The sequence below is a fragment of the Podarcis melisellensis genome, assembly GCF_964234715.1.
Source record: "Podarcis melisellensis genome assembly, chromosome: 9".
In the NCBI taxonomy this organism is placed as follows: domain Eukaryota; kingdom Metazoa; phylum Chordata; class Lepidosauria; order Squamata; family Lacertidae; genus Podarcis; species Podarcis melisellensis.
Window position 1 is genome coordinate 76366014 of NC_138541.1, and position 22918 is coordinate 76388931.

The 22918-nt window shown below is 47.4% G+C and overlaps 2 protein-coding genes across 2 annotated transcripts in view; one reads left to right on the forward strand and one right to left on the reverse strand.

Annotated features, from left to right (window-relative positions):
* SLC2A9 (solute carrier family 2 member 9) overlaps positions 1 to 22918 on the forward strand; it is a 304118-nt gene that overhangs the window by 93277 nt on the left and 187923 nt on the right. The window lies entirely within an intron of this gene.
* Positions 7563 to 9147, reverse strand: DRD5 (dopamine receptor D5). Its single transcript, XM_081925690.1, has one exon. It carries the CDS (start codon positions 9055 to 9057, stop codon positions 7606 to 7608), a length of 1452 nt encoding a protein of 483 aa, XP_081781816.1. The 5' UTR covers positions 9058 to 9147; the 3' UTR covers positions 7563 to 7605.

Sequence of the window (22918 nt, forward strand, 5' to 3'; positions counted from 1 at the left end):
TTCGACGAGGTCTCACTCGTCATCTTCAGGCTGGTGCTTTCGGCTTCTTGTTACTGGAACAGAGCAGGATCTCAGTGTTTGAGTTCCTATAAATACTGTTGAGGGGGTGTGGTGTATAGCCTCCAATGTTCTGGGCAGAGAGGAAGTTCCCAGGCTAGTGTGCCTTTTCTAGCCTGGGAACTTCCTCTCTGCCCAGAACATTGGAGGCTATACACCACACCCCCTCAACAGTATTTATAGGAACTCAAACACTGAGATCCTGCTCTGTTCCAGTAACAAGAAGCCGAAAGCACCAGCCTGAAGATGACGAGTGAGACCTCGTCGAAACGTCGCCTAGACACCCCAACTTTTACACGGGAAGACACCCGAGGACACCAAAACCTGCATTCCTGTACCCGTGAAAATCTACGAAAGCAAATATATATATATATATATACACACACACACATACACACACACACACACACACACATAGTGCAGCTGGTCTTTCTGTTTCTCAATTTTTTTTATCTGATGTTGCACTATCTCCCACAGATGCTTTCCTGAAGGTCAGCAAATAAATATGGCAGAAGCCATTTTCTTCAAAGCTTTTGATATCACTCATCAATGCCTATAGATTTAGGGAAACTGTTACACTTGGTGCTTTGTTCTTTCTGACAAGTAGCGCTGATCATTATTTGCACCCAGACTTGTGAAGCCTGCCAACACGCCAGATTTTTCCTTCACCTTCTGTGTGTTTTCTGTATGAAGCTGTCGAAAGCAGCCAAAGCAGCAGAATGCAAGGAGTTGCACAGGGACTCTGCTGAGTGGTGCAGGGTGCCTGCCTTGCCTTCGATTTTTTAAAATAAAAAATCTTTAAAAAGCATACGCAGGCTACAAGTCAGAGCAAATAAAGAGCAAGTAGAGAAAGGCTGCCTAACCCTTTCCCCACTGATCACAAGATTCTGTTTAACATGTAATTTGAGTCTACGAAACTCTAAAGTGCGCATTCCCAATTTTGTGTCTCATTTCAGTTTCTTCTTTTTCGTCCCAGTTCCTTCTCTAAAGCTTCCGTTTACACAGATTCACCCTTCTGCACCTGACACTACCTGTACAGCAATTTTTATTTTTTATTTAATTTTTAAAATGTGAATTCACTCAACAAAGAAACCAGAAGAAGTCCTGAAGATCCAGGATGCAGGATTCTGGATGACACAGAACTGGTCTGGATGCAACAATTCTGGCTTAATAAACCATGGTTTATTCCTGATTTATTAAGCTGGGGATGAGTGTTTAGGCCCAGACACTCTCTTCCCCAACCATTAGGGTTACAACTACATGACTGCAATCTCAATCTCTTTAAACCAGTTTCCTGTTACATGAAAAATAGTGGGCTGAGGTGTAGTTTCAATTGAATAACCAGGATCTGAAACAAGACTCAGACCATGCTTTCAGATCCTGCTTAGTGAAACAACACTAAGCCACAGTTTCACATTTCAGACAGAACAGAAGACAGGACTGGCTGTGCCATTTTTAAAATGTTTTCCTTAAAGCCTGTTTTTCAAAGCTAAAAGGATGTGCTTGAAAAATGACTTTATCCCATTTTTGAATTCTCAGGGCAGCTGCTTTGGTTTGAACTCTATTTGCACATTTTACCTCAAAATGCTTTCAATTAAGAAATAATTGAGCAGAATTCTTCTGCATGTTATTTTCCACCCATGTGGAATAATCTACCTTTAGTTATTCTGAGATGTTCTTAACAAGCACAAGGCTCTTAAAATAGCTGGGCTGGCTATGTATTGTAGGTGATTTGTGAGAACACAGGACATAGCGAAGGCTCTATTTTAATTTAATGCCATCTGTATTTAAAACAAGCTTGTTTCTGCCCTTATTAAAAGAGTCCGGTTTTATCATCGGATTATGCCATTGCAGTGAAATTATTGTAGCAGTGAAGTTATTTTTCCTCCCAAAGATCATTGGTGAGTCACAATACGAAGAAATGCCACACACCTCAAGTTCATCCAAAGAGGCCCCCGTATACATCGTTTCACACATGCACAAGTTTATGTGTACATCTAAAATAGCCATATTTGCACACATCAAAGTTATTGTCACTGCATACACCATACATGTTCACATGCAAGGAAGCTGGAGAGGAGAGGGGAGAGAAATCTGTTGGAAATGAAGTGTCTTAGGAACTGATTGATCTGGAAGGTAAGAAAAGAGAAAATTTGTCTGCATAGTAATTAATGGTGTTTAGGAGATTGCAGTAAAAGTCCGTGTTTGTGCCTCTAGAAAAAAACTGTAGTGGAATATTAATCAGCAGAGGGCATGAGATTTGGACTGAAGAAACTCATTGTAGTTAACTGAATTAGTTATGATTATCCATTTGACACCAAGGGATCTGGAGGTTTGCAAGCGTCTAGCCATCAATTGGTCCAGAAATGAGCTGAGACAACTCCCTTTTTTCCTTTTCTTTTTGAAAATGTCTCTGCTTATTTCTTTTTGAAAATGCCTCTGCTTATTAGGTGACTCACCCATCTTGAGAAAAAACTGGATCCTGGGACTTATTAACAGTCCAGATTAACAAGCCACCAGTTCTGGGGGCTGCCTACTTGAGAACCCTTAAAGAATTCCAGTGAGAATTGTTGATAATCTAGCAAAATGATACCACAGCACCAAAGACAGCCTCCATCCTGGAAGACAGGAAATCAGCCAACAGAATCCAAAGTTCCTGAAAAGGGCAGACCATGTTCCTGGCAATGCAGTAGAAATCACTCTTCAAGGGGAAATTGTTAAGCAGATTGCAGAACAAGCAACACTGATACTCCTAAAAAGGGAACTGCTGCCTCACCAGTCTTTGGAGTTCTTTGGAAATGTCAGTGTGTGATCTACAGGGCAGGGGTGATCTATTCAGCCTTCCAAATATTTTGCTTTTGCTTTTTATATATATAAACATTTCTGCTATGTACTACTCAGGGCAACTTACCACCATTCACAATCACAGCATCACACCACCAGTCTTGCGGGGCCAGCCTCAACAGCATCTGGAGGACACCAGAGTGGCTTCTCCTATCTCTGTCTCATTGCTAAGGCCTTGTCTCAGAAGACCCAGTTTTTCCGTGGCAGGCCATGGCTCTCAGTTAACAATCCCAACATGTGTCCCTTGGGCGTACCTGTGCATCACCACTTGCCAGCATGCACATGTCAAGAAGGACATATGGGAGGTAACTCTCCCATGGAAGTATGTCAAATCCATTCAAAGGTCCTCAGCATCATTATTTTCTCAATTTAAGAATGTCACTGTTCATTAGGGACTGCCCCACCCTTGAGCAGCTGCTCCTATCCAAGCAAGGTTCTCTCCTTGTCTCAGGTCTTGCCTTGGCTGCATGTTTTGGCTGTTCTAAAAGAGAGAGACCGGATTTATCAATCTATAGGATTCAACTCCCTCCACAAAGAGTGGACGTGTCATATCAAAGCACGTGCTTTGTGCCGTTTCATGTAACGCAGCTGCTGAAACAAGTTTTTAACACTTGGGAACACATTGTAGGATACTTAGTTTTTTAACATCCCTTTAACTGAAAGTTCCCTTACCTTCTTGGTTTCTTAGCCAGTGGGAGGGGAACTACTATAAAAGGGAACACAGCATGGAGAAGGTAAATGGAAATTTTCAACGAGTTATTGGGAGTGGGACTTAGTGATCAATGGTAAGATAATCGGGGTATTAAAAGCATATGATGGTGAATAGGGCATGTTTATTAGCTACTATCTGAAGTTCTGACTTAGACAACACCTGCATAGCTTCAGCAATGCTACAGTCTATATGTTCCCCAAGTTACACAACGAGCCACGATTCTGCAGTGTCTCCAGCAGAAAAGGTGGAGAGCAAAGCTTCTAGCTACAATGGCTACGTGCTCCCTCCACAGTCAGAGCCAGCAGACCTCTGAATATCCCTGGCAAGAAAGGCATGTGTTTGGTTTGCATTTGCTGGTGCCCTGTAGGCAACTGCTTGGCCACTGGGAAACATGCTGGACTTCACTGGCCAGCAAGACTCTTCCTACAGCCTTAGCCCAGCCCTGTTATACCAAGACTCATGCAGGGACCTGCCCAGGGTGCTATTCCACCAACCATGTCACCTCTTTGCATCCCACCAGAACCAGGATGGGTGGATATCAAGACTGAACAGGCAGCCCCTAACCAGCCCACCCTTGGCCATTGCAAGAGAAAGAGGAGGAAGGGGAGAATGCCTGCCTGTCACACAAGCCTCTGCTGCTGCTAGAATTGGGACCTTGAATGCTGTGAAGGAGAGGAGTGGAGCACAAGCCACTGAGCCCCAAGAACCCCCCCAGTCCCCTCCCAACTCACAAAGCCATCTCTCCTGGCACGACCAAGAGAAGCCAGCCATGTAGGGAGCCAGGGAGGTGCCAAATGTACCAAAGCGGATGGATCAGCCCACTGCTGTCATTGCCCCAGGAAGCATAGAGCTGGTTCCTAACAATGCCCATTCTGAGCCACATGAGTACATTGCTATTGCTCCTCTCCCTGCTCCATTCAAGCAGAACCTCCAGCCCATAAGAAGGGTGACTGCCTTTTTTTTTAAAAAAAGTACAGCCCCACATTCATTTGTTTGGCCCAGGACACCTCTTTGTGCTCCATCTCCCTACAGAGGGGGGTGGCAAGCTGAGGCCCCATTGTCTTTTGATGTGTTTCCACTCTGCAGTATACCCAACAATAATACCTTGTTAGCTAAAAGCTTAAAGGTAAAGGTAAAGGACCCCTGACAGTTAAGTTCACTCGCTCATCTCACTTTACTGGCCGAGGGAGCCTGCATCGTGCGGATTTGAACCACCATCCTTGATCGGCAAACCCTAGGCTCAGTGGTTTAGACCACAGCACCACCCGTGTCCCTAGTAGCTAAAAGCTTAGACTGAGGTAACTCAAGTTCAAAGATGGCTTCAGGTGGGATGCTCAAAGAATGTTACTCATATTGGTCTAAAAAGGCCTTGAACCTTCTCAAGGCAGCAGGATCCTCACAGCCCCTATTTCCTTCAAGATAGCTGCACACTTAATATTGACTTATAAAATATGATACATGTGGGTTTCAAAATATCCCTTGCTACATATCTACCATTATGCCTCACAGAAAGTTCTGTGCAGCTTTATATCTTCCATTTTCCTTCTATGGCAGAAAGCATATATCCTGCACGTCAACTACTTAGAGCAGGTTTTTTTTAAAAAAAAAAAAGAGGAAAAAAGACTGTTTTCTGAATCAAGTAAGGAATGAAAATTTTAAAGACAGTAAAACTGAAAATACTGCACAAATAGCTACACACTTTAAGGCCTTGATCCTAGTCACCTTTACCTGAGAGTAAGTTCTATGGAAATCAGTAGGACTTACTTCTGAGTAGACAAGTGTGGATTGCACTGTCACCATGAATTCAGTCCAGCTGATTACCATATAAGCAGATATACAACTGCAGTATTAATGACTTAAGATTTTTGTGCCACTTTAAGGCAAGACTATTATTTCTGCAACAGCATTTGGTTCCCCCACTTAATTTTCTCAAAATAAATTGCTAGTATCTGGTACTAAACTATAAATATTGTGCTGCAGACACAAAAGGTTTGTGACCTTTAAATATTCTCCAGAATATGGTATGTCATTGCTACCTATTTGAACACTGTTGGGTTAATCTTATTAATAATCAGTCTTAACACACATTAACACACAGCACAACTTCCAGTAGCAAATGAACAGTGGGCATTGTGCTTTTATTTTATTTTTTAAAAAATATACAGCATTCATGCTACTTTGGTATACCACTTATGGGCCAACAACCATCTCACTCAGAAGGACGCAACTCTTCATCTCAGTTAGAGTTACTTCTGGGTACCTTTAACTGTGGTCCTACAGTGAAACTTACTTCAGAGTAAACATGTATCTGATTGCAGCTCAGTTGTGTGAATGTTTATTTAATCATTCACTCACTTGTTTTAAATATTTTGATCACATTCTCCGTTAGAAACAATTCCAGAGTGGCTTACAATAAAACACGATTCATATACACAAAACAGCACCATGAAACTTGACGATGAATGTGGGTAATAGGAATCACTCCCACAGAGGTACAGAAAAAACTGCTCCTTAATTCATGGTCTTGAGACCAATTATATTCCACATAATGCTGGAATTGTTTATAATGGGTTTGACACAGCTAAAGTTAATAACTGCTAATTCCCATATATCTTAATAAGAAAATTAAATACATGCCCAACAGCACAACCCCTATACGTACGTACTTACAACAACTTTCAAGGGAGTTTGGGGCGGCTGCCTAAATCTCTCAGTTGGGCTTAGAAGTGCTTTATATTGGCTGATATATGTCCAACATTTACATCAATAGAATACATTAAAAAAACCACACCCTCTGAAATAATGTTTCTCAAAACATGAATATAAGCCCCTCCTAAAGCCAGAAGTTCATCTAAGAGCTCTCCTAAGGGCTAAATGTAAAATGAAAATGCCAAAATGTTAAAAAACAAAAAGGCTATAGACTTTCATGTCTTTAGATAGTTCTGAGAAATATTAATGCAGCAGTAATATACACTACAAATCTAAAAATGACTGAGCAATTGCTATAACATTTGAAAGTTACTCTTATTATAAATATTGAACCTTGACGTTGTATGAATACCAAAATGAGTAGGTCAGATTTGCCTCAGTAGTATTCTTATTTCCTTAAAGGACAATTGACCATTTATTTTATATTTAAAAAGGTTGTATGCTTTATTCCTGGAATTGAGTGCTAGTTCACATAGAGGAGAACATTCCTGGGCGCAAAGGGAGGTGATGTGTTCCTTGCAGACTTACTTGTAAGTCCTGTCACATTCAACAGGAATTATTCCCAGGTAAGTGTGCATAAGATTGTCCTAATAAATACTAAGCTCAGAAGTAAGCCCCATTGAATTCGATGGGCCTCTCTCCCAGGAAAGCAGGATTGCCACCTTAATGAAGTGCACCATCTCCATTGAAATGAATGGAGGCTGCTCCAGAACACTCCTGAGCTCATTACCTCCTTCATTTCAGTGGGACTTTCTCAGGACCAGTATTGTGTCAAACTCTTTTCCCTCCCTGGTTCAATCTAAGGTGTAGCAGCTGGACAATTAACTATCAATGATTCAACTCTGCAAGTTTCAAATCTGGTTGTCGATATAATTTAGATGTTTTTGGTTCTCAGGAACAAGCAAGAAAATCCATTTCCCAAAACAGAAAACCACCAAAGTGTGAGTTGCAGGAACAGAAACACAACAGAAAAACAATAGCTTGAGACACCTTCCAACTTTGGTCAGGGTAAAATCCAAACTGTGGCCAAACAGCAGTCTTCTGAGAGGACAGTTGTCCTTTTAATGCGCTTGTGTCAGTTTCCCTTGGCACTTCTGGACAGGCCTTGTAAGCCCAGCCTTTCACTCCACGGTCCACTGGACTGGAAAGCCCCTCTTCTCTCTGTTCCCAGTTCACTGCTAGTTTATGAACTTCCTGCAGGTTAGCATTAAATAATGGCAATAGGAATAATCGAAAGCCCAAAGGATTCCTTTTTTAAAGGCTCTTCCCAAGTGGGGTGAAGTCTAAAGTAGACAAGTGGGGGTGAGGGGGGAGATTCTGCCCAGCGAAATGTCCCCCTCGCAGTCGCCCGACTCGGTGGCGCCCTCTGGGTCGGGAGAGATCTGGGACGCGCCGTCGAAAGGGCCTCCCCAGCCGCCGCCGTCGCCCCCCAGGTTGGGGATCCTGTCCGCGTCGGTGGCGGCGCCTTCCCGGCGGAAGAAGAAAGTGTCTTGGTTGCAGGAGATGAGCTCGTGGCTGAGGTTGGCCGTCTCCCCCGGGGAGGCCGAGCAGGGCCGGCTGCAGCCCAGCAGGCGCGAGAAGACCTTCCTGAAGTCGGCGTTGAAGGCGTAGATGATGGGGTTGAGGGAGGAGTTGGCCCAGCCGAACCAGACGAAGACGTCGAAGGTGGTGTCGCTGACGCAGGGCAGGCCGGCGGCGGGGTCGCCCGGGGGGCGCTCGCAGAAGGGCACCATGCAGTTGAGGACGAAGAAGGGCAGCCAGCAGCACACGAAGACCCCCATGATGACCGAGAGCGTCTTGAGGACCTTGGTCTCCTTGCGCAGCGACGACTTGAGGCCCGAGTGGTGGTGCAGAGGGTGCGCGCAGTCCAGGCGCCCCCCACCGCCGCCCCCGCTGCGGCAGCTCTCGGCGTGCTCGGCCGCCCTCTCCAGCGACGAGATCCGACGGATCTGCACCTGGGCAATCCGGTAGATCCGCGTGTAGGTGACGATCATGATGGCCACGGGAATGTAGAAGCTGATCAGCGAGGAGGAGATGGCGTAGGTCCGGTTCAGGCTGGAGTCGCACTGCTCCGACGGCGCCGCCGCCGCCGTGCTGTTGCTGCTGCCCCAGCTCCCCGGCTCGGGGCTGGCGGTCCCGGGGGCGCGCGGCTCGGGGCCTTTGTGCCAGTTGAGCTGGACGGGGAGGAAGGAGATGAGGATGGAGAGCGCCCAGGCCAGGCCGACCATGGCCAGAGCCACGCGGGGGGTCATCTTCCTCTCGTACCTGAAGGGGCTGGAGATGGCCCAGTACCTGTCGACGCTGATGACGCACAGGTTGAGGATGGAGGCCGTCGAGCACATGATGTCGAAGGCCACCCAGACGCTGCAGAAGGCGCCGAAGGGCCAGTAGCCCGCCACCTCGGCCGCCGCCTTCCAGGGCATGACCAGCAGCGCCACCAGCAGATCCGAGACGGCTAAGGAGACGATGAAGATGTGCGTGACCTTGGCGCGCAGGTGCCGCGAGCCCACGATGGCGGCGCACACCAGCACGTTCCCCAGGAGGGTCCACACCACCAGCAGCGACAGCAGGCTGCCCGCCGCCACCATGGGCGCGGCGCCGGCGGGGCCGCCGGGAGGAGCTCCGGCCGCGGCGGGCTCCGTGGCGCCGGGAAGCAGCCCGCGCGAGCGCGGCGTCGGGGGGGCGCCCGCTTGCCCGCGCAGCGTGGCGTTCCTGCTCCAGGGCGCCTGCAGCATGGCCCCCGGCGCCGCCGCCGCGCTCCTCCCGCTCCTCCTCCGGCCGAAGGCGCCGCCGCTTGGCTCTTCCAGCGCGCTCCGCTCGGCCCCATCGGTTCCCCCGGGCCGGCCCGTCCCTCAGCGCCGTCGAGCGCGCCGCCCGCCCGCCCGCGCCCCTTTCCGCCGGCGCGCCTGCTGCTGCTGCCCGCTGCCCGCGTCCCTGGCAGGTGCCGGGCGCTCCTCCTCTGCCGCTCGCATGCCGACGCCCTCGCGGAGCCTCCCCCTGGCCCGCCCCGACGGCCCCGAGGCTCTTCGCCCCGACGGCCGGCCGGGCGGGAGGGCTGGGCTGGGGGCGAGCGAGCGAGCGAGGCCGGCGGCGCCGGGGCTGCGAGGCGAGCTGCCTTCCCCTCTCCCGGCCCCACGAGGCTCTTCCCTGCCCGCGCTCTCCTCCCGGACGGCGCCTCCTCCTCGGCCGGCCGGTCGGGGTTGCCGCGGTCGCCTCGCCCCCTCCCTGCACGTCGCGCTGCTTCGGAGTTCGCGGTGCGGTTCCGCCCGTCCACGGGCGAGCATGCGCAATCCCTGAGCTCGGGGGAGCACCGAAGACCCGAGGGTGGGGTGTGGGATCGGGACTCGGAGGGAGAGGAACGCGGGCTGGACCCGGACTGCCTCCAACTGGCTCAGTTCATCATCATCATCATCATCATCAATCCTTCTGTCTCTCTTTCTCTCTGTCAACACAGCCAGAAGCATCTTTCACCTGACCGAGGGAAATGGGACGCATCCCCCATTAAAGTCAACCGATGTTCAGCCTGCACCGCCGCCCCCACAGAGAAAAGTGAAACACAGCATCATCTCAGTGCTAAAGAGAAGACGTTGCCTGGAATAACTCATCTCATGAAAACACTCTGCACATGCCTTCGAGAAAGCTTAGCTGCCCGCCTGCCTGCCTGCCTGTTAGGATTATGTTTAAAAATGATACAGAAACAATAGGTTTGTTAGTATTTAAGGAGCCATGAGACCCTTAGCTGTTTTCGCTGCTAGAGACTAACAGTCTCTTGGGGTGGGGAGGATTGCCCACCATGCAGTGACCCTGCTCTGATCTACCTTATTCCACCCCAGAGTCTACAAAACCTTCTGCCTTCCATTCTCCATTCACCGCTGACCCCTCCTGTCCTTGGTCTGAGTCTGGGGGGAGGAGAGTGCAAACTCCCCTCGGCCAGCCTGAACCTGAAATTGCGAGGTCAGGAGTGTTCTCTCTTTCAGCACATTGCGCTGCGCATCTGGCATTGAGAAAGGGTTCTAGGGCTGACCCCTGGCCCGGATTGAGGCCACCCTCTCATGGCACGGAGGCAGTGACAGTCAATGTGGAAATGGGCTCTGACAAGTGCAAGTTCCTCTTGTGGTGACCACAGCATGGAGCAGGCATATTTTGAGCTTTCTAAGGCTGCCAACAGTGGTCAGAAATCAAGAGTCCAGCACAGAGGGGAAGCCGTGGACTGGAAAAGCGAGAAGGCATCACTTAAAAGCACTGCAGAACTATTTCACATTCACTTTAAAAAAATCATCATGTTAAGGCAGAGCAGTCCTTTGATCCCAGATACACCAGTGGCCACTTATACTTATGTAATGTCAATATTATGCATGTACCGTAATATGATGCACATATACTCAGAATACGAGGGGCGTTCATTAAAGATTTTCCGTGACGTACTTCCCATGAACTGAAATAAACAAAACTTGGCACAGTTATTAGTCCATCTCTACATAGCTACCAGCAAGAGTCACATACTTCTCCCATCGCTTTATGCAGCTGTGGAGACCTCGTCTGCAGAAGTCAACAGGTTGCGTCCAAAGCCACGACTTGACCTCAGAAATCAGCATTTCATCAAAAAAAGCTTGCCCTTCAAAAATAACTTCATGGTTGGAAAGAGGTGGAAGTCACATGATGCGAGGTCGGGAGAATTTCATAGCCACGGGACCATGCTTCCGTCTGAGCAACATGTGAGTTGTGAACCAGGGTGTTATCTTGCAGGAGATGGACACCTTTGGTCAGTATACCACGCCTCTTGATTTTGATGGCCTTCCGCAATTTCTGCAGCAGTGAAGCGTAGTATGTCCCGGTAATTGTGGTACCCTTTGCTAGGAAATCCATCTTCACTACTCCACATTGGTCCCAAAAGACCATGAACATGACCTTGCCCGCTGATGGCTGGACACGTGGTGAGGAAGAGTGCTTCCATTGTTTGGACTGGATTTCATCTCTGGGTCATAATGATGGAACCATGTTTCCTCCTGAGTAATGAGTCTGGTGAAGAAGTCATCATGGTTTTCGTGACACATGGCCGAAAGAACCCGTGAGCATGTGACTCGTTCCTGCTTCTGGAAAGGCAGCAGCAGTTGGGGAACCCACCGTGTGGGCAACTTTCCCATGTGCAAATGACCATGGATGATTTTTTTCTACAGAGCCCACTCTAATCTTTACATCTGCAGCTAATTGGCAAACGGTTATGTGACGATCCTCCAAAATGGCAGCCTCCACTTGCTGGATGGTGTCTTCATCAATGACGAACTGTGGTCACCCAGAAATGGGAGCCGTTCCACTGAAGTCCGACCACACTTGAACTAATGATGCCAGTGCTTGACTACGTCATACAATGGGGGCATCCTCCCCATAAGCTCCTTTCATCTCATCGAACGTCTCCCATGGTGTGTGTCCTTTCAAGTACAGGAACTTGATGACCGCTCTGCTTCAATTGGTTCCATTATCAGATGTTACTCCACGTTAGCATGATTAACGGAGAAACTGTTAGGAGTTCAGAGCTACAAATTACCACATTACCTATGGAGAGCTGTATCATTATACATGTGCAATTTCATCCTCCTACAATAACCGGAAGTAGGTCAGGGGAAATCTTTAATGTGAGACCCTCGTAAAAGGAGTTCCATTAAGTTCAGTGGGGCTTACTCCAAGGTAAGTGAGTGTAAAATTGCAGCCTTAGTCAAGATCCTATGTGCTTCCAAGAAGAAAATGACATCAATACAGACTACAGGGGGACATAGCAGGCACACTTCAAGTCCTCTCCCTGCATCTATGGCAACATTGCCAACACATTCCAATCACAGAGTAGAAAGCTCATTTTGTCCCCACATTAGCAATGCATGGACTGAACCAATCCATGCATGGTGACAGGGGACTCCCTCTGTTATGTCATCCCATGCCAACACACACACACACACACACACACACACCATAGCACCCTCTGCTTGAAGTAGCCAACATGGTGGCCTCCATCCCCAACCAGTGGTCCTAATGGCTGGCATGTGTTGCATATCTACTAAGTCTGCTTGCCCTTGTGCATCAGTATCAGACCTACAGTCTTCTTTCTTTTAAAACTGACTCTGCCTGGCTTGTGCACTGTGTAAGCATCCTAATCTGAAAGCCACTTCATTTCCTGCTCAGTGTTTCAGAGGGTTGTTTTTCCCCCCTGCATGAAATAAAGGGTTCACTTCTCCAAAGCTTCCAACCTCCCCAGGTGTGTAGTTCATATATATGAAATACTTCATGCTGTGCCATGTTGCTGTCTGATACAGGTATGGACACTGATGATGCCAACTTGGTGGTGCCAACTTGGTGGTGCCAACTTGAATAAAACATTTTGGGGGGCACCTTTCACCCTGCCAGAAGGTTGCCAGAAGGACAGATGGATGGATGGAAGCTGGAGCCGAGTAGGCACAGCCCAGGGTAAGGACCAGCAGAGGCTGCCCTTGCCGGTGCACTATCCCCTCCCCTCTCTCCCCAGACGCCAACAGGCTGTGGCCAAATTCACCCCGTGGCAGGGGGCTCAGGGGAACTGGGTCCAGGCTGAGGCCTCCAGAGGGGAGGACAGGAGGGGGGATAACCTGGGAGAGAGGGAGGCAGGTGGGCAATTGGGTGTCTCACTCGCGCTGTCATGTGGCAGTGGCAAAGAAAGCTGGGGTGGCTTGGCACGGTCAGTGTTCGGGGGGGGGGCAAAGGGATCTGGGCTCCTTAGTGTTGGTGCCTATGCATACTCTCACGAGAGAGCCGTCAACAGCTCACTGCCTAGTGAAATCACAGACGCGGAGAGCTTCTTTCAGTTCTTTTATTTAAACCAACAGAAATACACGGGGCCCATGGAATTTTCTCCCTCAATCTTGAGCCGCTGCTCCGAGTGCCCGCGCCGCCTCCGCGAGCAGCTCCTCCCTCGCTTCCAGACCCTCCTGCTGTCTAGGATGGCCGGCGATGAAAGACACGAAGGGGGAGCCTGGTTCTCGGAGGAGAAGGAGGTGGTGGTGTCCATTGTCTGCTGTCCTGTTTCTACCACTTGTGACTCCTGTCTCTGTCCAGGACTAGGGCATCTGCGAGCTTGTTCCTGCTCTTTTCCTCTTCTTCTGCGGTGTGCCCTGTTTGCCACCACCACAAACCTGGGTCCATGCCATCTTCATCTGCCTCCTGCCCGGAAGCCTCCTGGCTGGCAGTCTCTACCCCTCCTCCTCATCTGGTCAGTCCCTGACACATACTGTACGTTAGAAACACACACACACACACGTACGAACCTTTCAGGGCTCAGACACAGGACACATGTTGAACTGAATAACTGACTGTGCCATGGATTTCTTCTAAGGGAAACTATTCCTCCATCTCAAACTTCCTATGAATGGATTAGTGCAGCCAGGAAGGGTGTGGCTGGTTGGAGGATTTTCTCACCGGAGCATGAAGGAAGGTGGAAATTGGCTCTGACGGGCAGGTGCGAGTGCCTCCGTCCCCATATGCCTTAGGCTTTTAGGTAGGGCTTCAGCAACTGCTGGAAGAATCATTTCAACAATCTAATAAGCATGGCAACAAATGACAGAACAGGGCTGGTCTGCTACTATTTTTTTAAGACCATGAAACTGCATATCTCTGCATAGATTTGAGACATGGTGGTATGCCAGTATTATGAATGAATTATTTAATTCTTATTCATGTTTAAGATAGGGGAATTGTATTTTGAAATCTTCTGCAGGGGGCGGGGTGGAGGGAAATGTAATCATTTCCCCTCCTCCAGGATGGAGTTACCAATTCTAAAAAAAATGAGAAACACTCCTGCCCCAGGCACGTGTTATTTATGGAAGAGAGCAGTGGAAAGCACCAGAAACTGAAATTTGATAATTAAGCTGCAGGCAAGACACAATCTCTCAGAGAAGTTAAAATTTTCATTCTGTTGTTTCAATAGAATTACCCGTGTGCCTGGTGCTTTGCAGAGTATAAGAGTATAAAAAGTTGCAAACTAAAACCTAATGCTTAAAAACAGTCAAAGAAGTGGGGGGGGGGTTAAAAAAGGACCATTCACTGAGAAAGTCATACCCTCATGAGGATGCAAGATTTGGGATGGTTCAAAACCAATTTTGGAAAAGAGGTAACATTTCTTGATTATCATGGCCAAACAGTACTGATTACATAGAACTTGTGCCTAAGAGGTGCATGAGAGCAGCAGGGCGGGGCTTACCCCCCCCAAATATTTCATTCAAGTTGGCACTCCAGGTGCAACCCCAGGGTCAAATAAGGACTGGCGCAGCTGTTGTTTAGTCGTTTAGTCGTGTCCGCCTCTTTGTGACCCCCTGGACCAGAGCACGCCAGGCACTCCTGTCTTCCACTGCCTCCCGCAGTTTGGTCAAACTCATGTTTGTAGCTTCGAAAACACTGTCCAACCATCTCGTCCTCTGTCGCCCCTTCTCCTTGTGCCCTCCATCTTTCCCAATATCAGGGTCTTTTCCAGGGAGTCTTCTCTTCTCATGAGGTGGCCAAAGTACTGGAGCCTCAGCTTCACAATCTGTCCTTCCAGTGAGCACTCAGGGCTGATTTCCTGAAGAATGGATATGTTTGATCTTCTTGCAGTCCATGGGACTCTCAAGAGTCTCCTCCAGCACCATAATTCAAAAGCATCAATTCTTCGGTGATCAGCCTTCTTTATGGTCCAGCTCTCACTTCCATACATCACTACTGGGAAAACCATAGCTTTAACTATGCGAACCTTTGTTGGCAAGGTGATTTTGAGATTGTTGTTAAAAAAAAAAAAAGCCCAGATGGAATAAATATTTTTAAAAGTTGGAATGGATGATTACAGGTAAGGGCTTAAAAAACAATAGAGAGAGGAAACATCAGGTGGTTTCCATGCAGAAAACTTGAAGTCTGAAGTCATGCTGTTAATGAAGCAATAATGTTACTCCTGCTGTGTTAGTTAGTGATACTGGCAGCAGATTAAAAGAAAACACGGGAGAATATGCCTCTATTTGCAGGCCCTCAGGGATATCACCAGAATTAACAGCTACTTTTTTTTACTTCTTGAAGCATAATTACGACTCTTCAGAAATAATAATTTTGTTTTCTCCACTACATTGTTCTTTCTCAAGGGCAACTAATGCACCCCATCCCCCCCCCCGAAAATTGAGAGAACAATATATTATGGTGAGGCAGTAAAAGGCTGTAGGTAGGGCTGGGGTTTTGTCTTTAGCTGTGGGGGTTACTGGGTGGCCTTGGACAAGTTAGGATATTTCACTGCAAGCTACTATTTTTAACAGAGTTGTTTTCAAGAGTACTTAAATGAGGTAAGAGACATAAAAAATTTGTGTACCTGAAAATGTACTGGTGGTGCATAAGCCATTTTCAGTGCAAGGTATAACAATCTAGAACTTTAACTGATTCATAGTTTCACTGTCACAGATGGACAGGGAAAGGTTTCTTTCCCTTTCCCCCCTAATCATACGTTTATTTCCTTTTATCTGCAAATTTGTATCCAGCATTCCTGGTCTTCGAAGCATTGTAGCAAAGTTGCTATTCCTTATAACCTTTCCAGCACAGCCATCCACACCTAACTGTTAGCTATTTCAAAAAATTATTTGTTAAAGTAATAGATAGGGAATCAGCATCGTCTATGGACTGTTTAAGGTTTCATTCCCATTTGTTCATATATATGATTTAAGTTATTGCAGGCATTTAAGGAGATAACTATATATAGGAAGATTCAATATTATATACGTACAGTGGTACCTGTTGGAAAACAAGCCTTAACGGGAGAGGCTGGCCCCTCTCCCTGCTCCTGGAGCTTGTTTACCGGTGACCTCCCTGGCTGGCTTCCCTGCAAGTACAGGGCAGATCTTGATAGGCGACATTTCCCAGCGTGGAAAATGCACACCCACTTCTCCCCCCTTTGCAGGGGAAAGAAGAGTAGTCAGAAAGTCCTTTTACATCATTTTTATTTCTGACCGTACAAACTCTACAAGACAACACATCTGATCACTTCAGACTCCTTCAAGCAAGTCACAAAGACTTCCTTTACAAACTCAACAGGAAGGTCTCATATTACACACTGAACACAGCTTTGCGATGTCTGTGAACTTCCGGGAAGATTCTTTCCCACAGCTAGTCGCATCACATGATGTCAACAAGCTGGCTGTTTGCAGCTGTGATGTTCTCATATTGTAACAGTACCTTGGTTCTCAAACTTAATCCATTCCGGAAGTCTGTTCCAAAATCAAAGTGTTCCAAAACCAAGGCGCGTTTTCCCATACAAAGTAATGCAAAATGGATTAATCTGTTCCAGACAATTAAAAACAACCCATAAAACAGCAATTTAACATGAATTTTACTATCTAATGAGACCACTGATCCATAAAATGAAAGCAATAAACAATGTACAGCAGTCACACAATCCATCGATCAATAGCTGAACTGGGTTCCACACAGTCACAAAAACCAAAACGAAAAAGCCACAAAAACGCAAAATAAATAGCAAAAACAGACAGACCTCAGCGTAACACTCGGATCGGAAGCGTGGCACTCAAAACGGAGCACATTTGGCTTCTGAAAAAGTTCGCAAATTGGAACACTTACCAGTTTGCAGTGTTTTGGTTCCAAGTTGTTTGAGTACCAAGGCGTTTGAGAACCAAGGTATTACTGTATATTGAGATGTTTCCTTGTTTGCTCTCTAATCAAATACGTTTGTGTGGGGGTTATGTTCCAAGGCACCATGTGTGTTGGTCAAATTGCGTATAATTGAAAGCCACTGAAAGAGCTTGCAAGCTCCCCGTTCAGCCCGTAGTTCCAGCCCACCTCCATTTTGCCCTTTTAGTGATGTTTCAGCAACATATTTATGATGTTTCTGGGTTGACACCATGCACAATCGTGCATGGTCTTGCACATATTGAATGCAGGTAAACGGGGACTGCCTGTAAGGGGGAGTGTGTTTGGTAGGTTTCTTTTGGGGCAGCAGGGGTGGAGATGGGTTTGGGGAATGGAGGAAAGTGGCAGAAATATGTGAGGGGAATCTGGCAATTATTCTCTAGCTCAGATAGTGACCTCAGCTGGATAATTTTGGTGTCTGTCAAGCTTGCCTCTCATTCAGAAGCTTGCATCTCATCTAGTCATGTATGAGTCCAAGATCAGAAAACTCTTAGTTTCTACATACTTGGGAGACGCTTTGTGCATGCAAAACTGCAGTGGTTTGTAAACTAAAATAAATGTCCTCCCCAAAATGGTCCTGTGAGCTTCTAAAACGCTGAGGACTTAGATATACGTAAGAACATTGTAGAACAACTCCTCTCCATCTCTGAACACTGAAGAACTTGGAAAGGAGGGGCATGAATTGGCACCTTAGGCGTTGCCTAGGTAACATGTGAAGCCGCCCTTCAGCTTATATAATGTGGAGGAGGGAGGTGCAGCGAATTGGAAAGCAACCTGAGAGGAGGAGGTGGAAGGTGTACACAACTCGCCATGACAGATAATCCTGCCTACCCAGCTGCAAATAAAGATGAGGAAGAGCAGCTGTCCCTCAGATGGATAGGAAGATGAATTTGGGGCTAGTTGGGTCTCACTCATGAGAATTCTCCTGCCAACCTAGCAGTTCAAAAGCATGTCAAAGTGCAAGTAGATAAATAAGTACCGCTCCGGCAGGAAAGTAAATGGCGTTTCCATGCGCTGCTCTGGTTCGCCAGAAGCGGCTAAGTCATGCTGGCCACATGATGCGGAAGCTGTACACCGGCTCCCTCAGCCAATAAAGCGAGATGAGTGCCGCAACCCCAGAGTCGGTCACGACTGGACCTAATGGTCAGGGGTCCCTTTACCTTTACCATGAGAATTACAGGGTCACTCAGAGCTGTGGCAAGTATGTAAAGTCACCCAGAATACAATCATCAACTTGAGATACCCCTCCCATGCAGAATTCTTTCTCTCATGTTGCACAGCAGCCAGTGTTCCTGCCCCCACCCACAAGAGAAGAAAACCTGGTTTAAAAATTCTATCTTTCCCCCTCTCCCTTCCCACAGCAGTTTATTTGAAGCCCACCTTCACCTGACCCACAAGTGATTTTATGTATGACATAAGGTGGGGGTGAGGGGCTTCCACAAGATGACCTCATAGGCCAAACGGGGAGGCCTAGCAGGCCAAGTCTGGCCTGTGGGGCAACAGGTTCCCTACTCCTGAGCTTTGCAATCTTATGGCATCTTAGCAAACTATGCTAGGGACTATAGTTAGGGACTATCTCTAATTTATCCACTCGTTATTCTCTGTGCGTGTCTCTTTGCTCTTCATGAGCAGTTTCTCAGCAACTGAAGAGGATAAGCCCTTCCATGTACCCAGCTCCAAGCAGAAAACTATGAAGGAGGCCCATGGTGACCAGAACATTAGCAGCTATTCCTCCGTGGTTTTGCCAGCTTGATTGTTCCCGACAGGCTTCTGCACCTTTGCAAGGTCCAGAACAGGCAGTTTCACAGCAGGTGATAGTAAACCTAGAGGGAAGGTGGAGTTAGGAGAGAGACTACACTTGTTACTTTTCTGTCTGCCATGCCAAAATTTGGGTAATTCTGAATCCCCCTACCCTAAAGGTAATTCTGAATACCCCTGACCATTAGGTCCAGTCACAGACGACTCTGGGATTGCACGCTCATCTCGCTCTATAGGCCGAGGGAGCCGGTGTTTGTCCGCAGGCAGCTTCCGGATCATGTGGCCAGCATGACTAAGCCACTTCTGGCAAACCAGAGCAGCATACAGAAATGCCGTTTACCTTCCTGCCAGAGCGGTGCCTATTTATCTACTTGCACTTTGACGTGCTTTCAAACTGCTAGGTGGGCAGGAGCTGGGACTGAACAACAGGAGCTCACCCCATTGTGGGGATTCAAACCGCCAACCTTCTGATCAGCAAGCCCTAGGCTCTGTGGTTTAAACCACAGCGCCACCCATGTTCCTTTTTAACCATTCTCTAAAAGAACGGTTAATTAAATTTAGGGGAAATGGCAGAGATGGTAAAGACGACTAAATGTGTCACATTCGAGAGAAAAGAATTCAAGGGTTTCTATCTATGTTAAATACCACCATCTAGTGGATAAGAAACATAATTTGTTATAAACTAGCAAATAAGTGATGAGGTGCTAATATCTGTGCACCATTTAACCTCAGGTAACTGACTAGCTTTGGGACGCGGGTGGCGCTGTGGGCTAAAGCCTCAGCGCCTAGGGCTTGCCGATCGAAAGGTCGGCGGTTCAAATCCCCGCGGCGGGGTGCGCTCCCATTGCTCGGTCCCAGCGCCTGCCAACCTAGCAGTTTGAAAGCACCCTCGGGTGCAAGTAGATAAATAGGGACCGCTTACCAGCGGGAAGGTAAACGGCGTTTCCGTGTGCGGCTCTGGCTCGCCAGAGCAGCGATGTCACGCTGGCCATGTGACCCGGAAGTGTCTCCGGACAGCGCTGGCCCCTGGCCTCTTAAGTGAGATGGGCGCACAACCCCAGAGTCTGTCAAGACTGGCCCGTACGGGCAGGGGTACCTTTACCTTTACCTTTAACTGACTAGCTTAGGGGGCTAAGCAAAGGCTGTGTGCACACACAGCCATGTCATTTAACAGAGGGAAATAGCTCAGGAGAAATAGCTGCTACACCCTAACGTTTGCCATCTGAGACACTTGGCTTGCTGCTTAATGGCACAGCCAGTTCTGACAGATCCAGTCACATTCAAATTGTAAGGCCATTCTCAATTACTCTCCCACGGTTATTGAGTGCCTTCACCATGGACACTCCATTCCTGAGTGATTTCCAGGTCTTGAAAAACTCTCTGTGCAAACAGACCTTTGGAAGCCTTGACTCTTGAAAATGTGGATATATTTTAGTGCTTAAACTTTATTTGGCTTAAAGGCTTTAACAAAGTCTTTCTTGCCACCTCTGGTTGGAGTAGCCTGATGAGCAATATATCAAATGTAGGACTGAACCAAAAGCTGTCACAGCATAACTTTGGGCTTCATGGAGGGGGGGAGGCAAAACCCAGGCCCCCAAATGGGGCATTTCACCAGCTGTGCTCAGTTTGGAGACGTCCTTTTGGAGCACTTTGCTCTTTGCAATCCCTTTTTGTCTTAACCACTTTGAATAATTTAATATCATCAGCAAACATGGCTACTTCTCTTCATACCCTAACTCTAGATTGTTTCCGCAAAAGTTAGAAAGCACAAGTTAAAAAGTGGTTGGAATGTGTCCTTGAAATCTGATAATGATGCTTGCTGCATTGATGGAGGAGAAGGAGTATGTGCAAGTATGTGCAGGTGCTAGTCTTCTGCATAAAGGGGGGAATCCAAATTAATTGATTGGTCCGCTTTTTCTTCTGGCTAATTCATGACAGGTATATGTCCCCATAAAGCTGCCCAGAAGGGAATGTGATCCTCAGGATGAAAATGATCCCCCACCTCTCTTGCAGATGTTAAAGTGCTTGAGGGACAGAACATAGGCATAAAGTTAAAGGGACCCCTGACCATTAGGTCCAGTCGTGGCCGACTCTGGGGTTGCGGCGCTCATCTCGCTTTATTGGCCAAGGGAGCCGGCGTACAGCTTCCGGGTCATGTGGCCAGCTTCTGGCGAACCAGAGCAGCCGCTTCTGGCGAACCAGAGCAGCGCACGGAAATGCCGTTTACCTTCCCGCCGGAGCGGTACCTATTTATCTACCTGCATTTTGAGGTGCTTTCGAACTGCTAGGTTGGCAGGAGCAGGGACTGAGCAATGGGAGCTCACCCCGTTGCGGGGATTCGAACCACCAACCTTCTGATCAGCAAGCCGAAGGCTCAGTGGTTTAGACCACAGCGCCACCCGCGTCCCTGAACATAGGCATAGGATGCAGCTTATGGGGCAGAGCAACGCTACCCAAGCATCATCTTCTGAAAATGGTCTTCCAGGTAGGAACTGAACCATAGTGTCTCTCCTCCCAAACCAGCCTCCCCAAACAGATGCCCTGGTTGATAGTAATCACAAACTGCTGAGGGATCCAGGAAAAATGGCAGGCTCCATCTTCCACTGTCCTAGCATAGGTAGTGACCAAAGTCATTTGAAATGAGATGGAAATGGATCCAAAAAGCCAAGAGTAACTGGAGTTGCGTGACCACCAACTGCTTGTGAATTTCCCCCAAATGTTATATTTGTGACCAACTTTGGATAGATCTTTAAGGCCCAGTAAAGCCTTTTTCATACATAGAGACAGCATCACCAAGACTAACCCTCTTCACAAGGAGGCCCAGCCAGTCAGCTTATGCTGGCCAGTGTAATAACCCAGGAGGGGTAAGTATGAAGTGCCCCCATACACTTGTCTTTGGATAATAAGTGGTGAATGGAACACATTCATGGGTACAGTGTTCAAAGTAATATACAAATAGATGCAGGTGTTTATCCATGCAATATTCAAGCCTCAGCAGGCCTTTGAGGGTTTTTTAACATCTAATAGTTGGCTAAGATGGAGAAGACACTGCAGCAAAGGTGGAGCAAAGGGGATTATTTGCAGAGGTCCCAAAATCCCTCGCGCCAGGTCAGCCCGGAGCTGGTTCCAGTTGGGACCAGTTTAAAAAATCAACAAAGGGATGATGGAAAAGGAAAGTGCACCCTGCCTACCAAAAAAAGACCATCTGTCCCTCCCATCAGGTGCAAGGTGACAGGACTTTGGAAGTAGAAGTCAACTCTCCAGTTCACACACTCCTTTAAGCCCATTTAGGATTGCACAGTTAGGCAGACAGTGAAACACTTTTATGCCTTTGACTCTGCACAGTTGACCTTCCCCAGATTTATGCCCTTCAGCTGCAACAAAGACTGGAAATCTTTAGTACATTTTCCTAGTTGTTGGACGCCAGTTTAAGGCAGCATATTAGGACTGCAGCTATTGTTAGTCAAAGCTCATCATCTGAAGATCTCAGTGTTAGGGCAGAACAAGATGTTATTTCAGCAAAGCATGTTCAGAAATTTGGGTGGGAGGAAAGTGCACAAATTGGACATGGCTATAATTATTTCCTTTCTCTTGAAACCTCTTCTTTCCAGTTAGTTTTCTTCCATGGATTCAAAAGATGAGTTTCTTCCCTTTGTTACACTTTGCACTGGGTTTTCTTTCTGCTAGAGGAGCCCAAAAATGTCTTCATGGTGAGCATTAACACTGAAATAATGTATTTACAAGCGAACTGTCCCTTGTGCCTATCAAATGCATGAAAGAAAAATGTTAACCTTGTGACAACCAAATTGCCATAATTATTTTTTTGCCAGATGCTAGATATACAAGAATAGGAGTAGGCAATGTGATACAGACACCACAATTTACCCAACCACACTTAGACACTTTAAAATTCCATTGTTTTCAAAGGGAGAACTTTCAGCATGTGCTTTACTCTCTCCCATTGAAATCAATGGGGCTTTTAAAATGGTGGGGATTTTGGCTGAATCATACCCAACTTGAGTCTACAGTGCACTGTGAAGAAATGGACAGGATTCACCTAACCAGCCCCATTAGCACAAGCCCTACATAAAGACTTCCACTTGCTTTCACACCCCGCTTCCCACAGCACCCTCAAAATTGGTTCTGGGGGTGTCAGGAGAACCC

Bases quoted from the DNA above. Each gene is read 5' to 3' on its own strand.
- DRD5 (XM_081925690.1), bottom strand. From the start codon at position 9,057: ATGCTGCAGGCGCCCTGGAGCAGGAACGCCACGCTGCGCGGGCAAGCG.